This window comes from Xyrauchen texanus, chromosome 28, assembly GCF_025860055.1.
Source record: "Xyrauchen texanus isolate HMW12.3.18 chromosome 28, RBS_HiC_50CHRs, whole genome shotgun sequence".
Classification (NCBI taxonomy): Eukaryota; Metazoa; Chordata; class Actinopteri; order Cypriniformes; family Catostomidae; genus Xyrauchen; species Xyrauchen texanus.
Window position 1 is genome coordinate 17013820 of NC_068303.1, and position 19193 is coordinate 17033012.

Genomic DNA, 19193 nt, shown 5'->3' on the forward strand with positions numbered 1-19193 from the left:
CTACCATGAAGGACCTCACCCTATTGATGCACTGGAACATCCCCAAACTGCTGAGAATAATGTTAGGTTCAGAGTAGGCGTGGACTGCCCCTTGTTTTCTGCACCAGTCTCTTAAATGTCAGAGCTCAAAAATTCCATGCCTTATTTTGACTACACTCTGAGATCTGGATCATTTGAGTCAACCTATATTTATCATAGTTTGTTATAGCATGTACAGAGCTTATTGAAGAACCTAGCTGCAGTCCATGTGAAGAGGTACAAAATATTATTAATCTGAGGTAAGTTTACAAGATATGCTTTAAAAAATTGCCATATATTTAAATTCACATCTTTAATTAGAAAGAAAAATAATAATAATGGTAATCAGCAGTTAACCCTCAAAATTATGCAGGATTTTATCTTTTTGCCAATGAAAACAAAACCATTTCAGAGCTTCAAATATATACATATAAATATTTTTAAAAGGGAAAAATCTTCCCTAGGTGCCTGCTTGAAGCAAACTTGTGTTTATAGTCCGATGAATGCCATATATAATGTACAGAATATATATATATATAAATTATAGTTAATATATTTGTACATATTCAAATATGTCATATATCTACTATGATTTGGGAAAATATGTTACATATATGATTTTTTGGGGGGGTATTTTTAAATATGTTGCATATATGTAAAAGTAGGCCTATGTGACTTTTTATATTAGTGAAAACTATCAATAAACAATGTTGTATGTGTCTTCAGCCAAGTACTATGACATTTCTTTAAGAAATAATTTTTAAAACAGCATACATCTATAAATGACAACAAATGATGAATAATTATTTAAATAGTTCTTTCTTTTATGACCGAAAGGATGACTAAAGACGCATTTGCTGTCACTGTCGTGATCTTGTGGCTGCTCTACAATCCGGCGAAAAGCAGGGGAACCGGGGGATTTCAAGGCGCCATTCCTCACCCAAATAAATACAGCACCAACGAGACGGAACAGTCTCCGCAGACACCGCAGGGCAGTTTAAGGGGAATGGGGCCGTCTTCGGTCGTGGACGAGGTGCTGAACTCCAGCCAGGTGGCATTACACGTAACGAAGCGCCGTTATCTGAAGCTTGACTGGTGCAAAACTCAGCCGCTCAAACAGACGATCATCGAGGACGGGTGCCAGAAGCGCGACATCATCATTAGCTTCTGTTACGGACAGTGCAACTCCTTTTACATTCCTCACGTGTATCAAGAGGACAGTGTCTTCAAGTCGTGCTCAATGTGCAAGCCAAAGACTTTTACCACCGTTACATACACTCTCGTCTGTCCCGGGCAGATCCCATTCACCAAGACGAAGCGCGTGCGGCGCGTGAAGGAGTGCCGCTGTACATCTGTCGATTTGGATTAAAAGTGCTGACTTTTACTTGTGTGCTTTTGTCTCAAAGTTACGATTCAGTGCATTTCTAAAGCTGAAATGAATTATGTAGGAACATTGTTTATGTTTCCTCCATCATTAGCTGTTTAAGCCTGCTGAAAACATGCAAACAAATAGCTAAAACGAGCCTAAAAGATGGTCTCCCAGTCTGAGCAGTTAAAAGTATCAAAAACACCTCTAAAACCAGCTGGGCGACCAGCTAAGACCAGACAGCTAGCTTAGGCTGGTTTTAGCAATTTTTTTTTCAGCAGGGAAAATCAAAATGTGGCATATATGTTGTGAAGAAATACAATCTATGCAATTAAATGTACTTTAAAAACATATAATAAGTTATAATACTATACAAAGAGTGACATACAATAGATTCTATTTTTCTCCACTGTGTGGAGCAAGATTTGCACATTGACACAAATAGCTTACTCTGTGGCTTTTTTTGTAATGTAGAATAGGCCTGTTTTCATACATATTGTGGTTGTAATCTAATAAGTAATTTTGTAAAAAGAAAACAAGACCCAGTCCAGTGCATTTATCATGGTGCTAATACAAGCATTTAATACATGGGTTGCAAATGGAAACATTAATGCTTGCCTACAAGGCCAAAACGCAGCAAATACGCCAGCACTGAAAATGTGAAAATTGTTTATTGATTATCCAGCCAAATGTGGATTATAAAAAAGTTGGACTTTTTTTTTCTCTGAATAGGAGCATCTTTGAGTCATAATTGCTTGTCACAGGACAAATCATTGTCTACTATAGATTTCAGTCTTAACGATTTGGACAAAATGTGTAGTTACTGCGTTTTGACCTTTTAATCTTAAAGTTTTGAAATAGTCAAGTCAAGATGTTTTCAATGTTTAAGAAACATGAATGAAATCCCAATGAGTTGCATTGAAGCAGCATACTGTTATCAATAAAAAAAATTATGTTCATCAAGATAAAATCGAAAGTTATAGTTCCTCATAAAGAATATTTAAAATGCATTTTATATTATTTTCCAGGTACATTGTCATTGGAACAGGACATTTTATTTTTCTGATAATCTGTAATGATTCAATGTGGCCACAAAAGTCACTGCATTGCTACTCAATATGCAAAATACATTTTCTGCCTTTTCTAAACACCCAAAAATGAAAATTCTATCATCATTTACTCACCCTCATGCCATCCCAGATGTGTATGACTTTCTTTCTTCTGCTGATTAGAAACAAAGTTTTTTATAAGGATATTTCAGTTCTGTAGGTCCATACATGCAAGTGAATGGTGGCCAGATTCCAGTGGTTAAATCCAGGTCTTCAGAAGTGATATGATAAGTGTGGGTGAGAAACATATCAACAATTAAGTAATTTTTTATTATAAATCTCCACTTTCACTTAAACATTCTTTTTGCTTTTGGCCATTTGCATTCTTGTAGGGAGAAGCATTTAGAGTAAAAAAACGTACAAATATTGATCTGTTTCTCACCCATACTTTTGAGTTGAAATATTCTTCTAAAAACCTTAATTTCTGTTCAGCATAAGAAAGTAAGGCATTTACATTGGGAAAGCATGAGGGTGAGTTAATGATAAGAGAATTTTCATTTTTGGGTGAACTATCCCTTTAATTGTTTAGACTGGTCATGGTCCCGGAGCAAGTACACCAGATCTTTGATTCTTAAATGTGTAAGTGAGCGATATGTTGTTGGGTTACACCCAGGACCCAGGAGGCTGGAGGTCTTGCATACAAATGTATCTGGCCCTCTTTGGGAATGGAGAGTTTTAGCTGGTGGTCAGACTTTCTTCTTTCAGTCGTACTCTCTCTTTCTGTCATTAAAAAACAGAAACATACATATTTCACACAGGAGTGTAGTAAACATTACAACTTGGGGGTTGCACAATTTTGCATCAACAGAACAAACCCATGCAAGAAATATTCCTACTAAGTATTCCTACAACCCTCCTGCCTTTCAGAATGTTATGGCACCTGATTAATATTGTGTTACTGTATATATGTAGGCCTACTGATTAACTGTTTATAATATGATCCTCCCTATTCGATGAATTTTCAACTTATTCAGATTGTTTCTACGCACCTGATTGAACATTATAATAAAGACTCATTCAGCTTTGTTGAATTGCACTATGCTGTTTAAAAACCTAATTTATGAAAGCAATGTAAGTGCAGCGTAGTTCCAGCGGGAAGACTAGCAGTACATCATCGTACCATTAGCTAGGTAACTCTTAGCCAATCACATGTAAGCCATTGCTTTATAAGTCTGCTCACAATCTATCACATTGCTGTTCCAGTGTGCTAACACGGCAACCTCCACCACCCCACCACCACCAGTTGAGGGGGTAGGCTCCTCGCCTCTGCCTCCTTTCTCCGGCAGGATATGACGGTTCCGAGTACAACTTCTTCGAACCGCCAGACGGGGCTTACCCCAAAGAGAGACATTTCTGTTTTATATTCATAAAATAAATGTCATCTTAAATTTCACTCAAGTCTGCAAGTCTTCCTGATAGAACAATAGTTACTAGTGTTTGGTCTGAATCACTATAAATCAGCTACCCACACTTGTCAGCAAGGACAAAAGCATGACTCTTACCAGTCCACTTGCATGGGCCCTTCTGGTCTCAATCTTCTTCTCTTCTGTGATGTTGCGCACTGACTGTTGTGCCTCTTTGAGTCTTAAGTCAAAAAGGACACAGATTGCATTAAATTGTACTGAAGGCTGAATTTAATCAAAAGTTTACTTTCATTAATATAATGTTTGCATTCCAACAACTTCTAATACTAAAATATAATACCTGGCAGTGATAATATTACCTTAGTTAGCGCATTAGACATACTCTTATATTCTCACCTCTGTTTGGATATGGTCTTGTTTTCTCTCTTCCATCTCATCTTGAAGTCATTACAGAATTCAAACCAAAGTGTGAAAACATGGCCAGGCACAGTCTCTTGCTCCCCAGAACGTGGCTTTAACCCAAAGTACTCCACCAGGTAACAGAAGCTGAGGAGGGAAAGACATAAACTCATGGGGATAATGGAAAGTTACCAAGAAGAAACCATTTTTGTTGGAGCTCAGTTAAAAATTGTGACCATCACCCTAAATTTATGGACAGTTCACAAAAAAGAAAAAGAAAAAGAAAAGAAAATTATGACCATTTACTTATCCTCATGTCATTCCAAACCTGTATGACTTTCTTTATTATGTGGAATATAAGAAAAATACAAATAAAAAATTAATACAATGACAGTGGATACTGCCTCACTTTGAAGCTTAAAAGGACCCAAAAGTATCATTAAAGTGGCATGCATTGTTTTTAGCACTAATTAAAAATTATTGCGAGAACTTGTGAGCCACTGTGAACGAGCTTCTCTCGTATGCTCATGAACGTGCAGCGTTTGTCATGATTTGCACTGAAAACTGACATAAACCTCAGGTTGTTTCTCACCAAATCCTATTGTATGGCTGCAAAAGACTTGGAATATACAGTATGACATATTAATTGCATGGTCAACTTTTATGATACTTCTGGGTTCTTTTGAAGTGTTATAGTGAGTCATTATTAACTGCCATTGTATTGAAAAGAGGAACCAAGATATTCATTCAAATTTTGTCTTCCACATACAAAAGAAAGTCATATGGGTTTGAAACGACATGAAGGTGAGTAAATTATGACATCACTTTACCTTTAATGCAACTGTTGCAAATGTTTTTAAAGTTTGCATTTAAAAATAATGTTTAGAGTATTTTAAACAAGGATGATTCACTTGTACCTTTTACGTGCTGATATCACTTGGTGTTCCATAGAAATTACCTCTTTTTGTGCTGTAAAATGAAAATATGTAGATCAACAATTAGCTCTAAGCCAATCAGGGCGTGTGTATAATGTATGGTAATCAACATGCATTCTCAACATAATCAGTAATAAGTCTGTGGACACTTTTATTTTCATAAAGACTCCTGCAAATGTTCCAGCAAGATCTCTTCTAATAGGGACCTTCTTCAGAAGCCTAACAATTTTGCTTCTTTAGCAGCTATATTCCTCTGCTCTGACAGCCACTATTGTACCAAAGTCCCAACTTTTCACCCAGGGCCTGAAAAACAGTGTTAAACTTGTGTTTCTCCTGTACTAGCAACTAGAAATCTGCTTCATTCCCAAAGGCTCCCTGATTCCTATCTCTGTGTCTGCTTTCTGAGTCTGACCAACTGTCTCGTACAGGTATGGAGTCACAGACACTTATCAAGTCCCCAAAAGGGCACATAGCTGATATTCTTCATGTCTGCAGGATGAATGCTTCCTTATCTATGTAGCAAAGACAATCAAATAATTGTAGAAAGAATGAGCAAAAGAAAATCTTTGTTTTAAACTCAGATGTCTCTTTTGCTGCTCTATACATAAACTACCAACAGAACAACATTAATTTTTTTTCTCTCACTATCGCTTGCATTGTCTCATCCAAGCCTGTAGTAAATGACGATCAGTTTATATCTCTATGTATCTGACTTTATGATCTGCAAAGCAAAAGAGAACAAAGCAGTCCTATTTAAAATCTAAGCAGAACTTTGTACTCCTCTCTTTCAATCATCTAGAGAGGCTGGCCATCTTAGAAATCAACCTGACCTCATATCTGAACAAGATGCACAGAAGGGATTGAATGATGAGACAGTGCACATACATTTAAGAATTAGAAACCTTAACAGAAGTTCTTCTAATGGTACAGGAAATTTGGTCTAATCTCCTACATCATAGCATAGCTCACCAGTAGCAATAAAAATGTCCATTTTCTCCTTGAAGGGATGCATGTGCTCTTGAGATGAGTTAGTACAGACAGTGAGGACTTCCTTCTCACAAACTGTGGGCAAAATAAACAATAATACAGAGTTAAGGGATACTTTTAAAGGGATAGTTCGTCCAAAGATTCTGTCATCATTTTCTCACCCTAATGTTGTTCCAAGTCTGCATGACTTTCATTTTTGGAAAACAAAATGATGCTAGACAGAATGTTAGCCTGAGTCACCATTCACTTTAATTACATCTTTTTTCACACATTGAAAGTGAATGGTGACTGAGGCAAAAATTCTGCCTTGCATTTTGTTTTATGTTCCACATAGAAAAGAAAGTCATATAGTTTTGGAACACCATAAAGGTGAATAAATGACAGAATTTAAAATTTTGGGTGATTCATCACTTTAATTCCCTATCCAGGACCAACTTGCCAAAGGCAGTCCTAAGAAAATATTTTTTTCCCCTAACTTTAAAATAGTACTCACTAATCAATAATTTACCTTTTTATTTCAATATCACATAATTTATAGGGTTCAGAACTTGAAAAATAATGCCAAAATCTATTGCCTCATTACATTTATGTTCAGTAAAGTAAAGTGTATGTGTAACAATAAAGTAAATACGTTAATACATAATACAACAATGGCAATATCTGATGTTGAGAATACACAGCACCTGTTATGGTAGGCCTCAAAAGACAAGAAGCCCACAACAACTGTGAATACAGTGAAATTCAAATCATGTCAGTAACCTGTTTATATACTAATACATAGCAAAGATACTGTTACAAGAACACAGTTGATATAGATGAGTCTCTAAAGGTCATGTTTGAACTTGTTTGTAAGAACAATGGAAAAGCAAAGGAAAAAAGGCAAAAAAAAAAATAAGCTAGCAAATTATAAAGTCAAAGATTTACTCACAGAAGTAGAGATTTGAGAAAAAAAGAAAAGAAAAGAAAAGAACAGAGTGACTATTTGCACTAGGTGCAAATAGCACCTGCCACACAGCATGGCTATTTGTACTCCAATAGTTTAATAGAAAAAGAAATACATTAAAGACAAAAATTGGCCTCCAAATGTTGTTGCAATGGCGTAGTCCAAGGGTCTTCAACAGGGTGTATGCGACCCTCAGGGTGTCTGGAACTTATTGTTTGATCTATCATTGGCACTTGTAATAATCACTCACATGTGAGCAATAGCTGGAGATAAATGTACAAATGTTATATCGCTATGCTGAAGTTCCTCGTACCTGCATGCCAAAACTTCCTTTCTTCTTAATCCTTGCTGATATTCACACATCCTGTTGTATTTAGTTATGAACTGATTGGAACACTAAACACTATTAAGGAGTGACGAATCTGAGCTAGTCAAACCATTCACGCGCCGAAGTTCATCATCACGCGCTGCACATAGCGCGACACATATCAGGTTCAGGGTCTGTCTGTGTCTATATGTCTACTTGAGATTCTTTTTATTAAGGAGGGTATATGAAACCAAGGAAAATGAAAAATGTCACTTCATGTCAGAAAAGTAGCAGAGCCCTTCTGTACATTATTTAATGATTTCAAAAGCTTTGCAATATAAACGTCATAAAGTATGTACATACAATAACATAGTATTCTATCATACAATTTTTTTATAGGCATAAAACACAACACTCAATTTTATACAGAATGTAACAGGGGCCCTGCTCTGTCTCTCTACCCACCAAGGATCCGAAAATTGTTGAATACCATTGGCGTAGTGTGTTAAGATGGTGTGGATTTACTTTTTCCATGCGGATGACCCAGGCTCGATTCCCCCTTTTGTCCCACTTTTTCCCGTTCTGTTTCTTGTCACCACTCCTCATATTTTCTTTTAATACTAATTATAATAATAATAAATACAGTTAATATAAAGGTGGATTTCCTCGCATTGATATAGTCATGGTGAATGACGGGTAGTTGAGACAAAGGTTTGATCTGGGTAAAATTAACCATGTTTTTACTATAGTAATACTGTAATAAACATGTTTTTTTTTGTCAGAACCCATAGTTTTAATGCAATTACTATGGTGTAACTACATTAATATGGTGTTAATACACTAACCATGTTTAATTTTGTGGTTGCTCTGATTTTTCTACAAAATACCATGGTAATAATATGGTTACTGTGTTAAACCATGGTTTGTTTTTGTAAGGGAATGTTAGGATTGGGGGTTAATTAAGGTGTATGTGGGACTCTAAATAAACACAATAAACACACTGCTGTAATACTGTATGTTAGTATATAATTTGGGGTGAAAACAGTATCTGCCACTATTTACACCAGGGTGTAAACAGCATCTAACACTATTTAGTGCAAAGTGCAAAGAAGATGCTTTTTGTTGCTATTTACACTTAATAGAAATAGCATCTTCCACTATTTGAACTTAGTAAGAATAGACTCTGCCAAAAAAATAAATAAAACGTATTTTGCTAGTCGGTGTGTGTGTGCGTGTGTGTTTTATAAAGGAGTGAATGCTGAGTGGCAGCATGTTATAGGGCCTGTCAGCGCAACTATTTCAGTTACTGACAAGAATAAAACAGATCAAATCTTAAAGGGCTAGTTTACCCAAAAATGAACATTCTGTCATCATTTACTCACTTTCATCTCTTAAACTTGTATGCCTTTCTTTTTTCAATGGAACAGAAAAGGAGATGTTTAGGACAAGGCCGTCACCATGCCCTGAACATTGGAGGGGGCCAAACCATTTTGGGGGTGGGGGGGGTCACGGGTGTTGAGATCACAAATATAATGGTCCCCTTTGGTCCTTTAATATAGTAAAGGAGCTGAATGCAATAATTTTCTGAATAAAGGCTTGAAATGTGATAAAGGCCCAAAAGTTTATAATATTTGGTTTTAAAAGATACGTGTATATTTAAAGTTCACAGAGTACAAGACAAACACTGTGTCTGCATTTATAGCAGTTTGCCTGCATTGATAGCAGTATGACATGAATGTGTCAGCTGGCTAGCAAAAAGAAAATACACAAAATTATTTACTGTCCTCAAATTGGCCCTCATTGTTTTCTCCTCCCAGTAGAATCTTAACATAACATTTTCTTCAAGAATCCTAACGCTTCTCTTTTCCATACAAATATTGCTGTCAAGGTCCAAAGAATACCATTGAAAATAACATAAAAGTAGTCCATACAACACATAGCTGTTTTATGACTCCAGAAAGCTTGGAATATAGTGTACTTGTCATATGGACTACTGTAATGATGTCTTAATACTGAACCTTTAATAGCCTAACCTTTATAGTATTTGTCCTTTTTTAAGCTTCACAGCTCCTGCTCAATATAAACTTCGATTCTATGGAATAGAGCTACTTAAAATATCAATATTTATGTTCCAAGAAAAAAACAGCATTTGGGTTTTGAACAACATATGGGTGAGTAAATGAGAACGTAAATGTACATTTTCCATTTTTAGTTGAACTACTCCTTTAACTTGTGGCTCATTTTTTGAGCGCAAACCTGACAAGACATACACAAAATAAAATGGTCTCTCTTATAAAAGAAGACACTTAGGAGATGCTGTACAAAATTCAGAATTAATTAAAGACATCTAAGAACAATTTTAAAGAAATCTAAAATTGATTTTAAATTATTACCTAATAATATTTGCATTAAGAATATCTGACACTGTCCATGCTAAAACCTAAAAGCACAACAGAAGTCACAAGTCACAGGTCTCACCATGTTCTAATTCTGATAATGGTGATTACACTCTACTTTATTTTTTAACATCAATAGAATTTTCTAAAAAGCTACTTTAAAAGCCTGCCAGTGTTAGGCATACCTCGCCTTGTTTCACCGTTGCCCTTTGTTTACCATTTTTGTCACTTTTGTAATTCCTTAGTTTTCACTTTTGTCCCTTTTGTAGCTCCACAGTCTCCCTGTTAGCGTTCGTGTTCTCCATTCATTGTTTTCACCTGCCCTTGTTAATTTGCCACTGGTTTCTGTTTATCCCCTTGTTATCTTGTTTGAGTTCTGTTTGTTCATTGGTTCCTGTCTTCCTATGTCCATGTATTTAAACCCTGTTTGTTTATTTCGTCGCTGTCAATCGTTGAATGTTGTCATGCCTGGTATGTGTTCCCTGCCCGAGTTCCCAGTTTTATGTTTATTTCCCCATTGAGGGTTTTCCTTTGTGTTTATTGGTTTGTCTGTTCCAATAAAGTAAGTCTGCACTTAGATCCGCTCTCCTCGTCTGCCTTCGCTGCCTCCATTCGTAACAGCCAGATTACCCCATGCATTCAATTTCTTTACAATATACACAAATTCACTCTTTGTCTTAAGCCTGATTCGCTGAAAACTGCTCCATCATTGTTTTCACATTCACAGTTATGAATGACAAATCATGTAGGCCTACTGTACATGAAATATTTTAAATTCAAAATGCAGAATTTCACCAAATGGTGAATAGTTTGCACCCTTGGAAAATACTGTCAATCAGTACAACATTTCAATCATAAAACAGTGGCCAAATATTGCATGTTTAGTTAGATACTTACATATCACAGCACACAAACACTCTTAACCTGAACTGTCTGCTGATGCCCGCTTAGCATCTTAAACTTGAGTCCCGTCTTCATTGATTTGATTGGCTATCTCATATGACATTGACGAGCGGTGTTAGACAACTGAGCACGGTATAACATTTTTTTTAAGGGGACTTGTCCACCTCAAAGCATATTGTGGTTACTGCCCTGGTTTAGGATAAAATGTAAACCTCAGTCACCATTAACTTTAACTGAATTGAAAAAAGATGCAATGAAAGAAATGGTGACTGATGATAACATGTTACCTAAAATAAAATGTTATGTTCCATGAATGAAAATAAATGTTTACAAGTTAGGATCAATTTAGGCGAGTTAATGATGACAAAATGTTCATTTTTGGGTCAACTATCCCTTTTGTTTACACTTGTTCTTGACCTTCTTCCTTTAGGCAAAGAGCCAGGTGGTATAAACACCATAGATCTGAAGCTCCACCTGTGGCCGAGTCAGAGGTTATCAAAAGTCTTTGTCTCGCTAAGCTCTGTTTGGAGGCACCTCCGATTGCATCCTCAGATAGTCATTGTACCACCCGTGGACCTAAACAGCTCTATTTGTTCACCGCCAGCCCTCCATCCAATCAGAGAATCAGAGGAGCCAGTCTCCTGCCACAGACATAATACACCCTGATGGGAACCCAGCAATGTTGGACATGCTCCATCTGTATCTTACCCCAGATAACGTTACACACACTACTGTTTTCATTGAGTATTTGTGTAAACTGTGAAGATGGCTGGCAATGAGGGACCAGAGTTTAGGCATCTTACCACAGCTTATCTAAACGAATTATTGACTAAACTAGAGTAATTATAGCTTAGATTGGCTTAGTCTTCATATGTCCCACAGACATTGTTTATTTGGAGGCATATTCCATGAAGGCAGTATATATTCAGGTTTTCTCAACTGTGCATCTTGATGTGCCAAACCACTGACATAATGATTACAAAGAGATCAAAAACATGTCTCAAATGCAAACCATATGAATCAGCTGTGGAGACGTATGAAAGCATTAGATGTGCTTTGTAATGTTTTCATAGTTATCTTTGGAAAAAATATTACAGGGACATTCCGTTCTCCGTAGACACACGGTGACTAATTTGATTAGTGCAGCACTTTCTTGCTCCACAAAATATCACAAATGTGGTCACCTTGAGCAGCCAAAACTTCAGAGGGGCCATAAGTGATGTTCCCAAGATGCCCAAAATCGAACAAACAGCAAAAAACAAAAACAAAGTCATGGTTCTTTCAGTCATGAGGGGAGTTCAAACAACAGGAAAAAAGGGAGAGCATGATGGGCCAGATTTGGCAGTCTCTCCGTCGCCCGATAAGAAAGGCTTGTTGAGAGGTAAAGAAAAGAATCTCTGAAACACATCTGTGAGGCCACACTGAACTCTGACTTATACAGTGTAGCAGGAGAACGGTAGTGCATCTCTGCAGAGATAAACCTTGTCCTGTCGGAGATAAGCCGCTCTTCTCTCAGATTACATAAGCGCCAAGGCACTGTAGCCTTTGGCCCCTCAGACGACATGAGCAACAAAGCTAAAGAATCACACAATGCCAGAAGCATCTGATGGGCAGGATTAAAGTCATATCTAAAAGGCGCCAGGACAAAATTACACAGACTGCACTGCGTCTCCACATGTGTGCGTGCACATACTGTACATATGAAAACATACAGCAAAAAGTATGTAGGTTTATATCACCTGATCAAATGAGTTGTTGCTAAGAGATGCAGTAACATCTGCTGTATGTTCCAAAGTCTAAGAGCCTAGTCCACGTGAATTAGTGATAGAGTTACAGTCAGCCGCTGGAGGTTTATAGCCATCCATCCATCCAAACACATCTAATCTGGCTCCTTTGAAGTTATAGTAAATGAGCTGTGCTCTAAAATAGTTTTTGAAGCCATTGAGAGTGTTTTTGGTTATTCCTACCTGCCAAGTCTCTGCTCAACTTTCTGAGATCCTTTGAGAGGTCTTCAAACTTTATTTGAGAGGCAAGAAAAACATCTTGAGGTTCGGGCAATGGAAAGATACTCTTTTCCGTCCCAGCATTCTGAAGAGTGATTAAAAGCAAGTTGAATGCATGAAGATCTGGTGTTCTTCCTAAAAATACCAGCTTAGAACAGTATGAATTTCCATGCTGTTAAGATTTATGGCATTTAAAAAGTCTGGCGAGGATACCAGCACACTAGCATCCAAAACACAACATATGCTGTTCTTTTCAGATGGGATGTCATGACCTTGCAAAGGTAACATTTGAAAGATATTTCATGCTTTACCTCATCAAGGTGATGCAGATAGTAGGAAACAATGTAATCCAACAGGCTTATGCAATTGTCCTGTAGATTTATAGAGAATTATGTAAATAACTAACATCATACTCAAGGGGAGACTTGGGCTAGTTGTCACAATTTTTTATTGAACATTTCTGTTCTTTCATGAAAAATACCTTCCTCCTAAGAACACATTTAAAGTAATAGTTTGTTTACCCAAAAATAAAATTCTCTCATCATTTACTCGCCCTCATGCCATCACAGATGTGTATAACTTTTTTTCTTCTGCTAAACACAAACAATAAAAAACCAACAAAACAACAAAACATCTAAGCACTGAAGGCATATCAGAACTCCAAAAGCTCCAAAAAGGAGATCAAATCAGCATAAGAGTAATCCATAGAAGACATGGATGGTTTTTGGATGAGAACAGGCTAAAATATAACTAATTTTTCACTGTACATCTTGACAGCAGTCTCTTTGGCAATCGAGATTTCAAGCTCGATTACACTTCCTATAGCACCATCTAGCGCTCTGTATGCATCAAGCACTAGCGTAATCAAGGTTAAAATCAAGATCATGCCAAGAGACTGCAATGACAAGATGTAAAGTGAAAAAGGAGTTACATTTTGGCCTGTTCTCACCAAAAACCAAATGGATAGCTTCAGAAGACATTGGTTAAACCACAGGTGTCTGATGGATAAATGTTATGCTGCATTTGTGCTTTTTTGGAGATATTCTTCTAAAAATCCTTCTTTGTGTTCAGCAGAAGAAAGAAAGTTATACACATCTGGGATGGCATGAGGGTGAGGAAATGGTGAGAGAATTTTCATTTTTGGGTGAACTACTGTATCTCTTTAAACCTTTTGGTAGAAATCTGCCCTGATGATTCAGTCGACACTTGCTTTAATGTATGCCAGTGTAGTTTCATTATGTTCACTTGTTTACCCAACAGCTATAACAAATATATTCAGAAAATTTACTTTGAAGGGCAGAATTCACAAAAGATTATTATACTTAAAAAGGGTTTTGAAGTAAGCATTTGAAACAAACATATATAACCTCTGCTAGAGAAAACACACAATTAGCCCCGGTCTCCCATCATACTGTTAGCAAACAGAAAGACAAATCAAAGTTAATGAACCATTCAGGTCCTATCGCACATGCTAGGGGACTTTACATTGTAAAACATGTAGACTCACAAGGTTGTTTTAGTTTAATACACAATGTGTTAGCGTCATTGCTCAATGTATGGAGAAAAACCTTACCCTGCTCTTGACATCTTTAAGCTTGGGAAGAATCTCAAGCCCAAAGCCATCTGCCTGACCACGAGCTCTGCTCCCTCCATTCATGTAGTTTCCTAGAGCAAGCACCAGTCCCATCACCTCCCTCACACAGTCTTTCTCCAACAGATACTGGAACAGTTTGGCACATAAATTACATATCACTATTTGTTTGTGTACAGGAATGCATCGTTATATCATTTACATTTATGCATTTGGCAGATGCTTTTATCCAAAGCAACTTACAGAGCCCTTATTACAGGGACAATTCCCTCAGAGCAACCTGGAGTTAAGTGCCTTGCTCAAGGACACAATGGTGGTGGCTGTGGGGATCGAACCACCAACCTTCGGTAATCACCAGTTATGTGCTTTAGACCACTACGCCACCACCACTCCACATATCGGCCACAGATATTTATTAGCCAACTATTGGATATGAAAAAAACTATGGTTTATTCATAATAAATTACATTATATATTACAAATTACTGTGTAATATAAAGGAATATCCATGAAAATACATACAGAAAATATAAAGCATGTCATGTACAGTATATAATATGCATAATGTCACACATGTATATTATACACTCACTGAGCACTTTATTAGGAATGTTGATGAGAGAGGTCAACAGAGAATGGCCAGACTAGTTTGAGCTGACAGAAAGGCTAAAGTAACTCAGATAACCACTCTGTAGAATTGTAGTGAGAAGAATATCATCTCTGAATGCAAAACATGTCAAACCTTGAGGCGGATGAGCTACAACACTAGATTACTACATCTGGCACTTTATCAGGACCATAGTGTTCCTAATAAAATGCTCAGTGAGTGTATTTGCAATTAACATGCATAATATGAATTTGTAATGTTCTATAATATAATGTAAAATGTGAGAATAATTTTAAAGTGTAACAACCACAAGCAGATCCAATCCATGTTTAATGGAAATTATTTATTAGGAGAACAAAATAAGGTCAGTAAGTGTCAAAATATCAGTATCAGTATAGGCAGCCTATAGTTCGTATATATAGTTCATATCGGGGCATCTATTTATGTAAATAACAGTCTGCATAATGGAGATACTGGAGACAAAGCAAGTCCTTTTCAAGCTCTTAGATTTCACTTGAATAAATGGAAACTGATTGAAGGGTTGTTTGTTTAAAGAGGTAAGAGTGCCAGCATGGATACTTTATCAAATGTTTGATAGTATCTGAGGTCTGACCCATTTGAAAGTGCCTTTGTACCTTGCAGACGTGCAGAATAATCTCAGTCTTGCGCTGGATGGAGGCAATGGCGTCAGTAAACTTTGACTGCAAAATGAAACAGTGAACTCGACTGGAGAATTCAGGAATCTGGGAGAGTTCATAAAGGAACCTGTGAGGAAAAATCAGTGTAACATCAGTGCAAACTGTCACATTAATGTGAGCAGTGTTGAGAAGGTTTGTCTTCACCTGTTCTCAAGTGGAGAAATACTGGCTAGTAGTTTTGGACTAAGAATAATATATAATTTTATCTGGCATGTTTCTGGAATATCTCACTGTTCAGGCTTGTCCAGTAGTTTGACATTCTCCTCGTCTGAAGTTTCAAAGTGTTTCTTAATGTTCTCTAGCTCTTCAGGCTGAGCTCTCTGAGAGAAACAGTAGAGATGCATACATATGAAAACTAACCCAACTATAAACACATAAACACACAGTTATTTTATAACTGGAACTAAAGAGAAAAGACTGAAACATTGCAGGATACTTACATTTTCATACAGAGCTTCAATTGCATCCAAGTCAACCACTGAGTTGTCCAGAGTCAAAACAGCTGATAAGAAAACTGGCTATATGAGTGTCTTGACTGTGAGGCGTACCTAAACATTTTGCCTATAAGATTTCTTATTAATAAGGCTAACTATATTGCTCTCTAGAAATATGCATAATTATTTAATTGTTGTCTCTTTGCATACCTTTTGCTATCCAGATGGCACAAATATGTATCCTTATTACATGTCTGTTTATTTTTAGTGGTGACAAAATTAGTATTGACATGCATATACAGTAATTGAAAAGGAACAAAAAGAAACTCTATTGATATGGTGGTGGAATATTTTTTAGAGGCTGTTTCAGTGTGGTTTACCTTGCTGGATATCCTTCATCTCCAGGTGGAGACTTGAGATTAAGATGCCCACTGCTTGAGACCGCTTGCCATCTAGTAGCTTGATGACCTAAAAAGTTCAATAGCCAAGCATTTTCATTTATAAATAAATTACAACATATTTCAAGTGTCCACTCTACCATATGAAATGAAGACCACAATGAGTTTTAAATGTAATACTTGTACTGTATTATGCAAAGAGGGAATGAATGTATTGCAATAAAACCTTTGGATAATTCCAACATTCCATCATAAAATTTGCCGGCCAACAGTAATAGCAACACAATCACATTTCATAAACAGTAGCAAATGTACTGGATGGAGGGTGTTTCATAAGGTTAATTTATTTCCAATTGTTCTCATATCCTACATATGTATACCAATTATTCCAGGCACTTATGGGATCCTGTTTTGATTGCTTTTGCCCACTCTTTAAAGTGACAGCCCCTAATAATCTGTTTAGACCTACCTTACAGTAACAAAATTACAAATGACTGCCAGAGTAATCTGAAATATAATCAGCATAGCTTTCAATCATTTTCAAAAAGTATTCTCTAATTTCACTGTTTGGAAATGTTGAAAACGGCTCTATCTAGTGGACATTTTTCTGTACTTTCATTTACTCATAAATACATATAATGAATGGTACAATCATAGATAGACCTTCTAGATGCCATATAATTTTTGTCTTGGCATACAGAAAAATCTGTACCTTCTTAGCTTTGCCTTTCTTCTCATAGGCCTCGGAGAGGGGCTTTCTCTTGGTGGGCGCTGTGGCTTTAGCAAACAGTTCTGCAAACTCTTTGGTGTTTATTATGTCTGGCTCTTCCAATGAGCTCCACAGCATATTATTTCTAAGAAAAAATACAGAAAGATTGAGATGAAGACAGATGTGTAGGTATGGCTAATTCACTGTGACTGTTTCTGCTTTTCAAATATTAAAAAATTTGCTCACTCAAACATTTTTACTCACTATGTATAAGCTTATTGAGATTTAATCCTCACAAAAGTCACAGTGTAGGCCGCCAACCAAAGCAATTACTAATACTGGCATTTGTGAAAACCAAAGTAACATGAGGTATTTATTGTTGCTGGGCAACCAAGTCTGAAAGCAGGAAAAAGAAAATCAATAGGGGCTCACTGCGAGTAATCTGACTTGCTACATTTTCTCTCCCATAAAAATAATTAAGGAGCCAGGACGACGGCGCACAGCTAAGCTTGACTGGGTTAAGCTTTGGTTTGACTAAATGCTCACAGAGAGAGAAGAAAGCTTTCATGAGGAGTCAAATAACAGTGCAACAGCAAAAAGGTGGCCTGGGAGCAGAATCCCACAGAAATCCACACCGCCACTAGAGGTCCTGGAAAGACTGCTGCTCAGCCTGTGGCTGGCCTCTCATTCAGACTAACGTCTGCAGTGGTCTGTCTTTAACTTCACATGAGGTCTAATGAGGGTGGAAAATGTCAGCTTTACTTGCGAAAGAACATTGTGTGTTTTTAGGATTGTTATGATTGATGAACAATGGTAATGCTGTTTATATGGGAAATGCCATTGTTTGTCTATTAAAGACACTCAGTAACATTTGTCTTTGTGTCATTTTGGACTTTTCAGTTTCAGATGCCATTGTAGAAATTTAGGATTCACAGTCAGCCATGATTACTTTAATGAATGAGTGAAAGTGTCAAATAACAGGACGGTTGCTGAGATTAAGTATTCGACTGGTCATGTGATTCTAACATGGCAGCCCCCATGTGCGGACCCTCTCCATGTAGAATAAAACAGCTTTTAGAAGATTACTGATAAGACTGGAGTCTTCATTTTAATGTGAGTGGTCATGATTTCCTACATATATTGGAAAATTACAAGTCTGTAGGACTTTTTTAATGAGGAAAAAATTACAGAGTGCACCTTTAAAGCTACTAATGTCACCAAATGGAATTGCAAATAATGATTGCTTGCAAACCAGTTTTCCCGAACACTCCCCCTGTCTTCCATTGGCCCCCCAAAAAACCTGTTAATTGAGCCATTCTTTCTATTCTTTACATTCAGTTGTTGATAAGAAAAAAAATAAACTTTATTATAATAAACAAGTTGTGCAACTCCTCTTGTTAATATGCGCTTAACTTTAAGAACCATTTTAGCACTTGTTATATCAGTGTAAATTCCTTGAAAATAGTACACATTTTGCACAACAATAAACCTTTAGGCCAAACAAAATAAATATATATACTGTATATATCAGTCAAATGCTTTGAAACACTTGACTGAAATGTTTCTCATGATCTTAATAATCTTTTGATCTGAAGGTGTATGCTTAAATGTTTGAAATTAGTTTTGTAGACAAAAATATATTTGATGTATTGGACCAAATAATAAAGAAAAGTAGCCAATAAGTGCCCAAGATTAATAGGAACTCCTTCAGTACTGTTTAAAAAGCATCCCAGGGTGATTCCTCAAGAAGTTGGCTGAAAAATTTCAAAAGTACATTAGTGAAAGTACAAAAAGTAAAAGTGCAAACGGTGACTAATTTGAAGATGCTAAAATATAACAACGGTTTTTATTTATTTTGGATTTTGTTTAGTCACAAAATAAATCCCATAGTTCCATTTATGTTATTCCATAGTTTTGATGACTTTATTATTATTCTAAAATGTAAAAAAAATAAAATTATTTATAATAAAGAATGAGTAAGTGTTTAAAAACTTTTGACCCATAGTGTATTTATATATATAGGTTT

The 19193-nt window shown here is 36.5% G+C and overlaps 2 protein-coding genes across 2 annotated transcripts in view; one reads left to right on the forward strand and one right to left on the reverse strand.

Annotated features, from left to right (window-relative positions):
• On the forward strand, positions 1 to 3788 carry grem1a (gremlin 1a, DAN family BMP antagonist). Its single transcript, XM_052096031.1, has 2 exons — positions 1 to 278; positions 856 to 3788. The coding sequence occupies exon 2, from the start codon at positions 857 to 859 to the stop codon at positions 1385 to 1387; it is 531 nt and encodes a 176-aa protein (XP_051951991.1). The 5' UTR covers positions 1 to 278; position 856; the 3' UTR covers positions 1388 to 3788.
• Positions 3076 to 19193, reverse strand: part of fmn1 (formin 1) — a 27310-nt gene continuing 11192 nt past the window's right edge. The window contains exons 5-17 of the mRNA XM_052096029.1: positions 17171 to 17312; positions 16441 to 16528; positions 16067 to 16128; positions 15858 to 15946; positions 15564 to 15693; positions 14304 to 14450; positions 13042 to 13101; positions 12695 to 12815; positions 6161 to 6253; positions 5174 to 5225; positions 4254 to 4403; positions 3996 to 4077; positions 3076 to 3213 (exon numbers count right to left, since the gene is read on the reverse strand). Of these exons, the coding sequence (XP_051951989.1) occupies positions 3169 to 3213; positions 3996 to 4077; positions 4254 to 4403; positions 5174 to 5225; positions 6161 to 6253; positions 12695 to 12815; positions 13042 to 13101; positions 14304 to 14450; positions 15564 to 15693; positions 15858 to 15946; positions 16067 to 16128; positions 16441 to 16528; positions 17171 to 17312 (1261 nt within the window). The 3' untranslated portion in view covers positions 3076 to 3168. The remainder of the gene's footprint in view (positions 3214 to 3995; positions 4078 to 4253; positions 4404 to 5173; positions 5226 to 6160; positions 6254 to 12694; positions 12816 to 13041; positions 13102 to 14303; positions 14451 to 15563; positions 15694 to 15857; positions 15947 to 16066; positions 16129 to 16440; positions 16529 to 17170; positions 17313 to 19193) is intronic.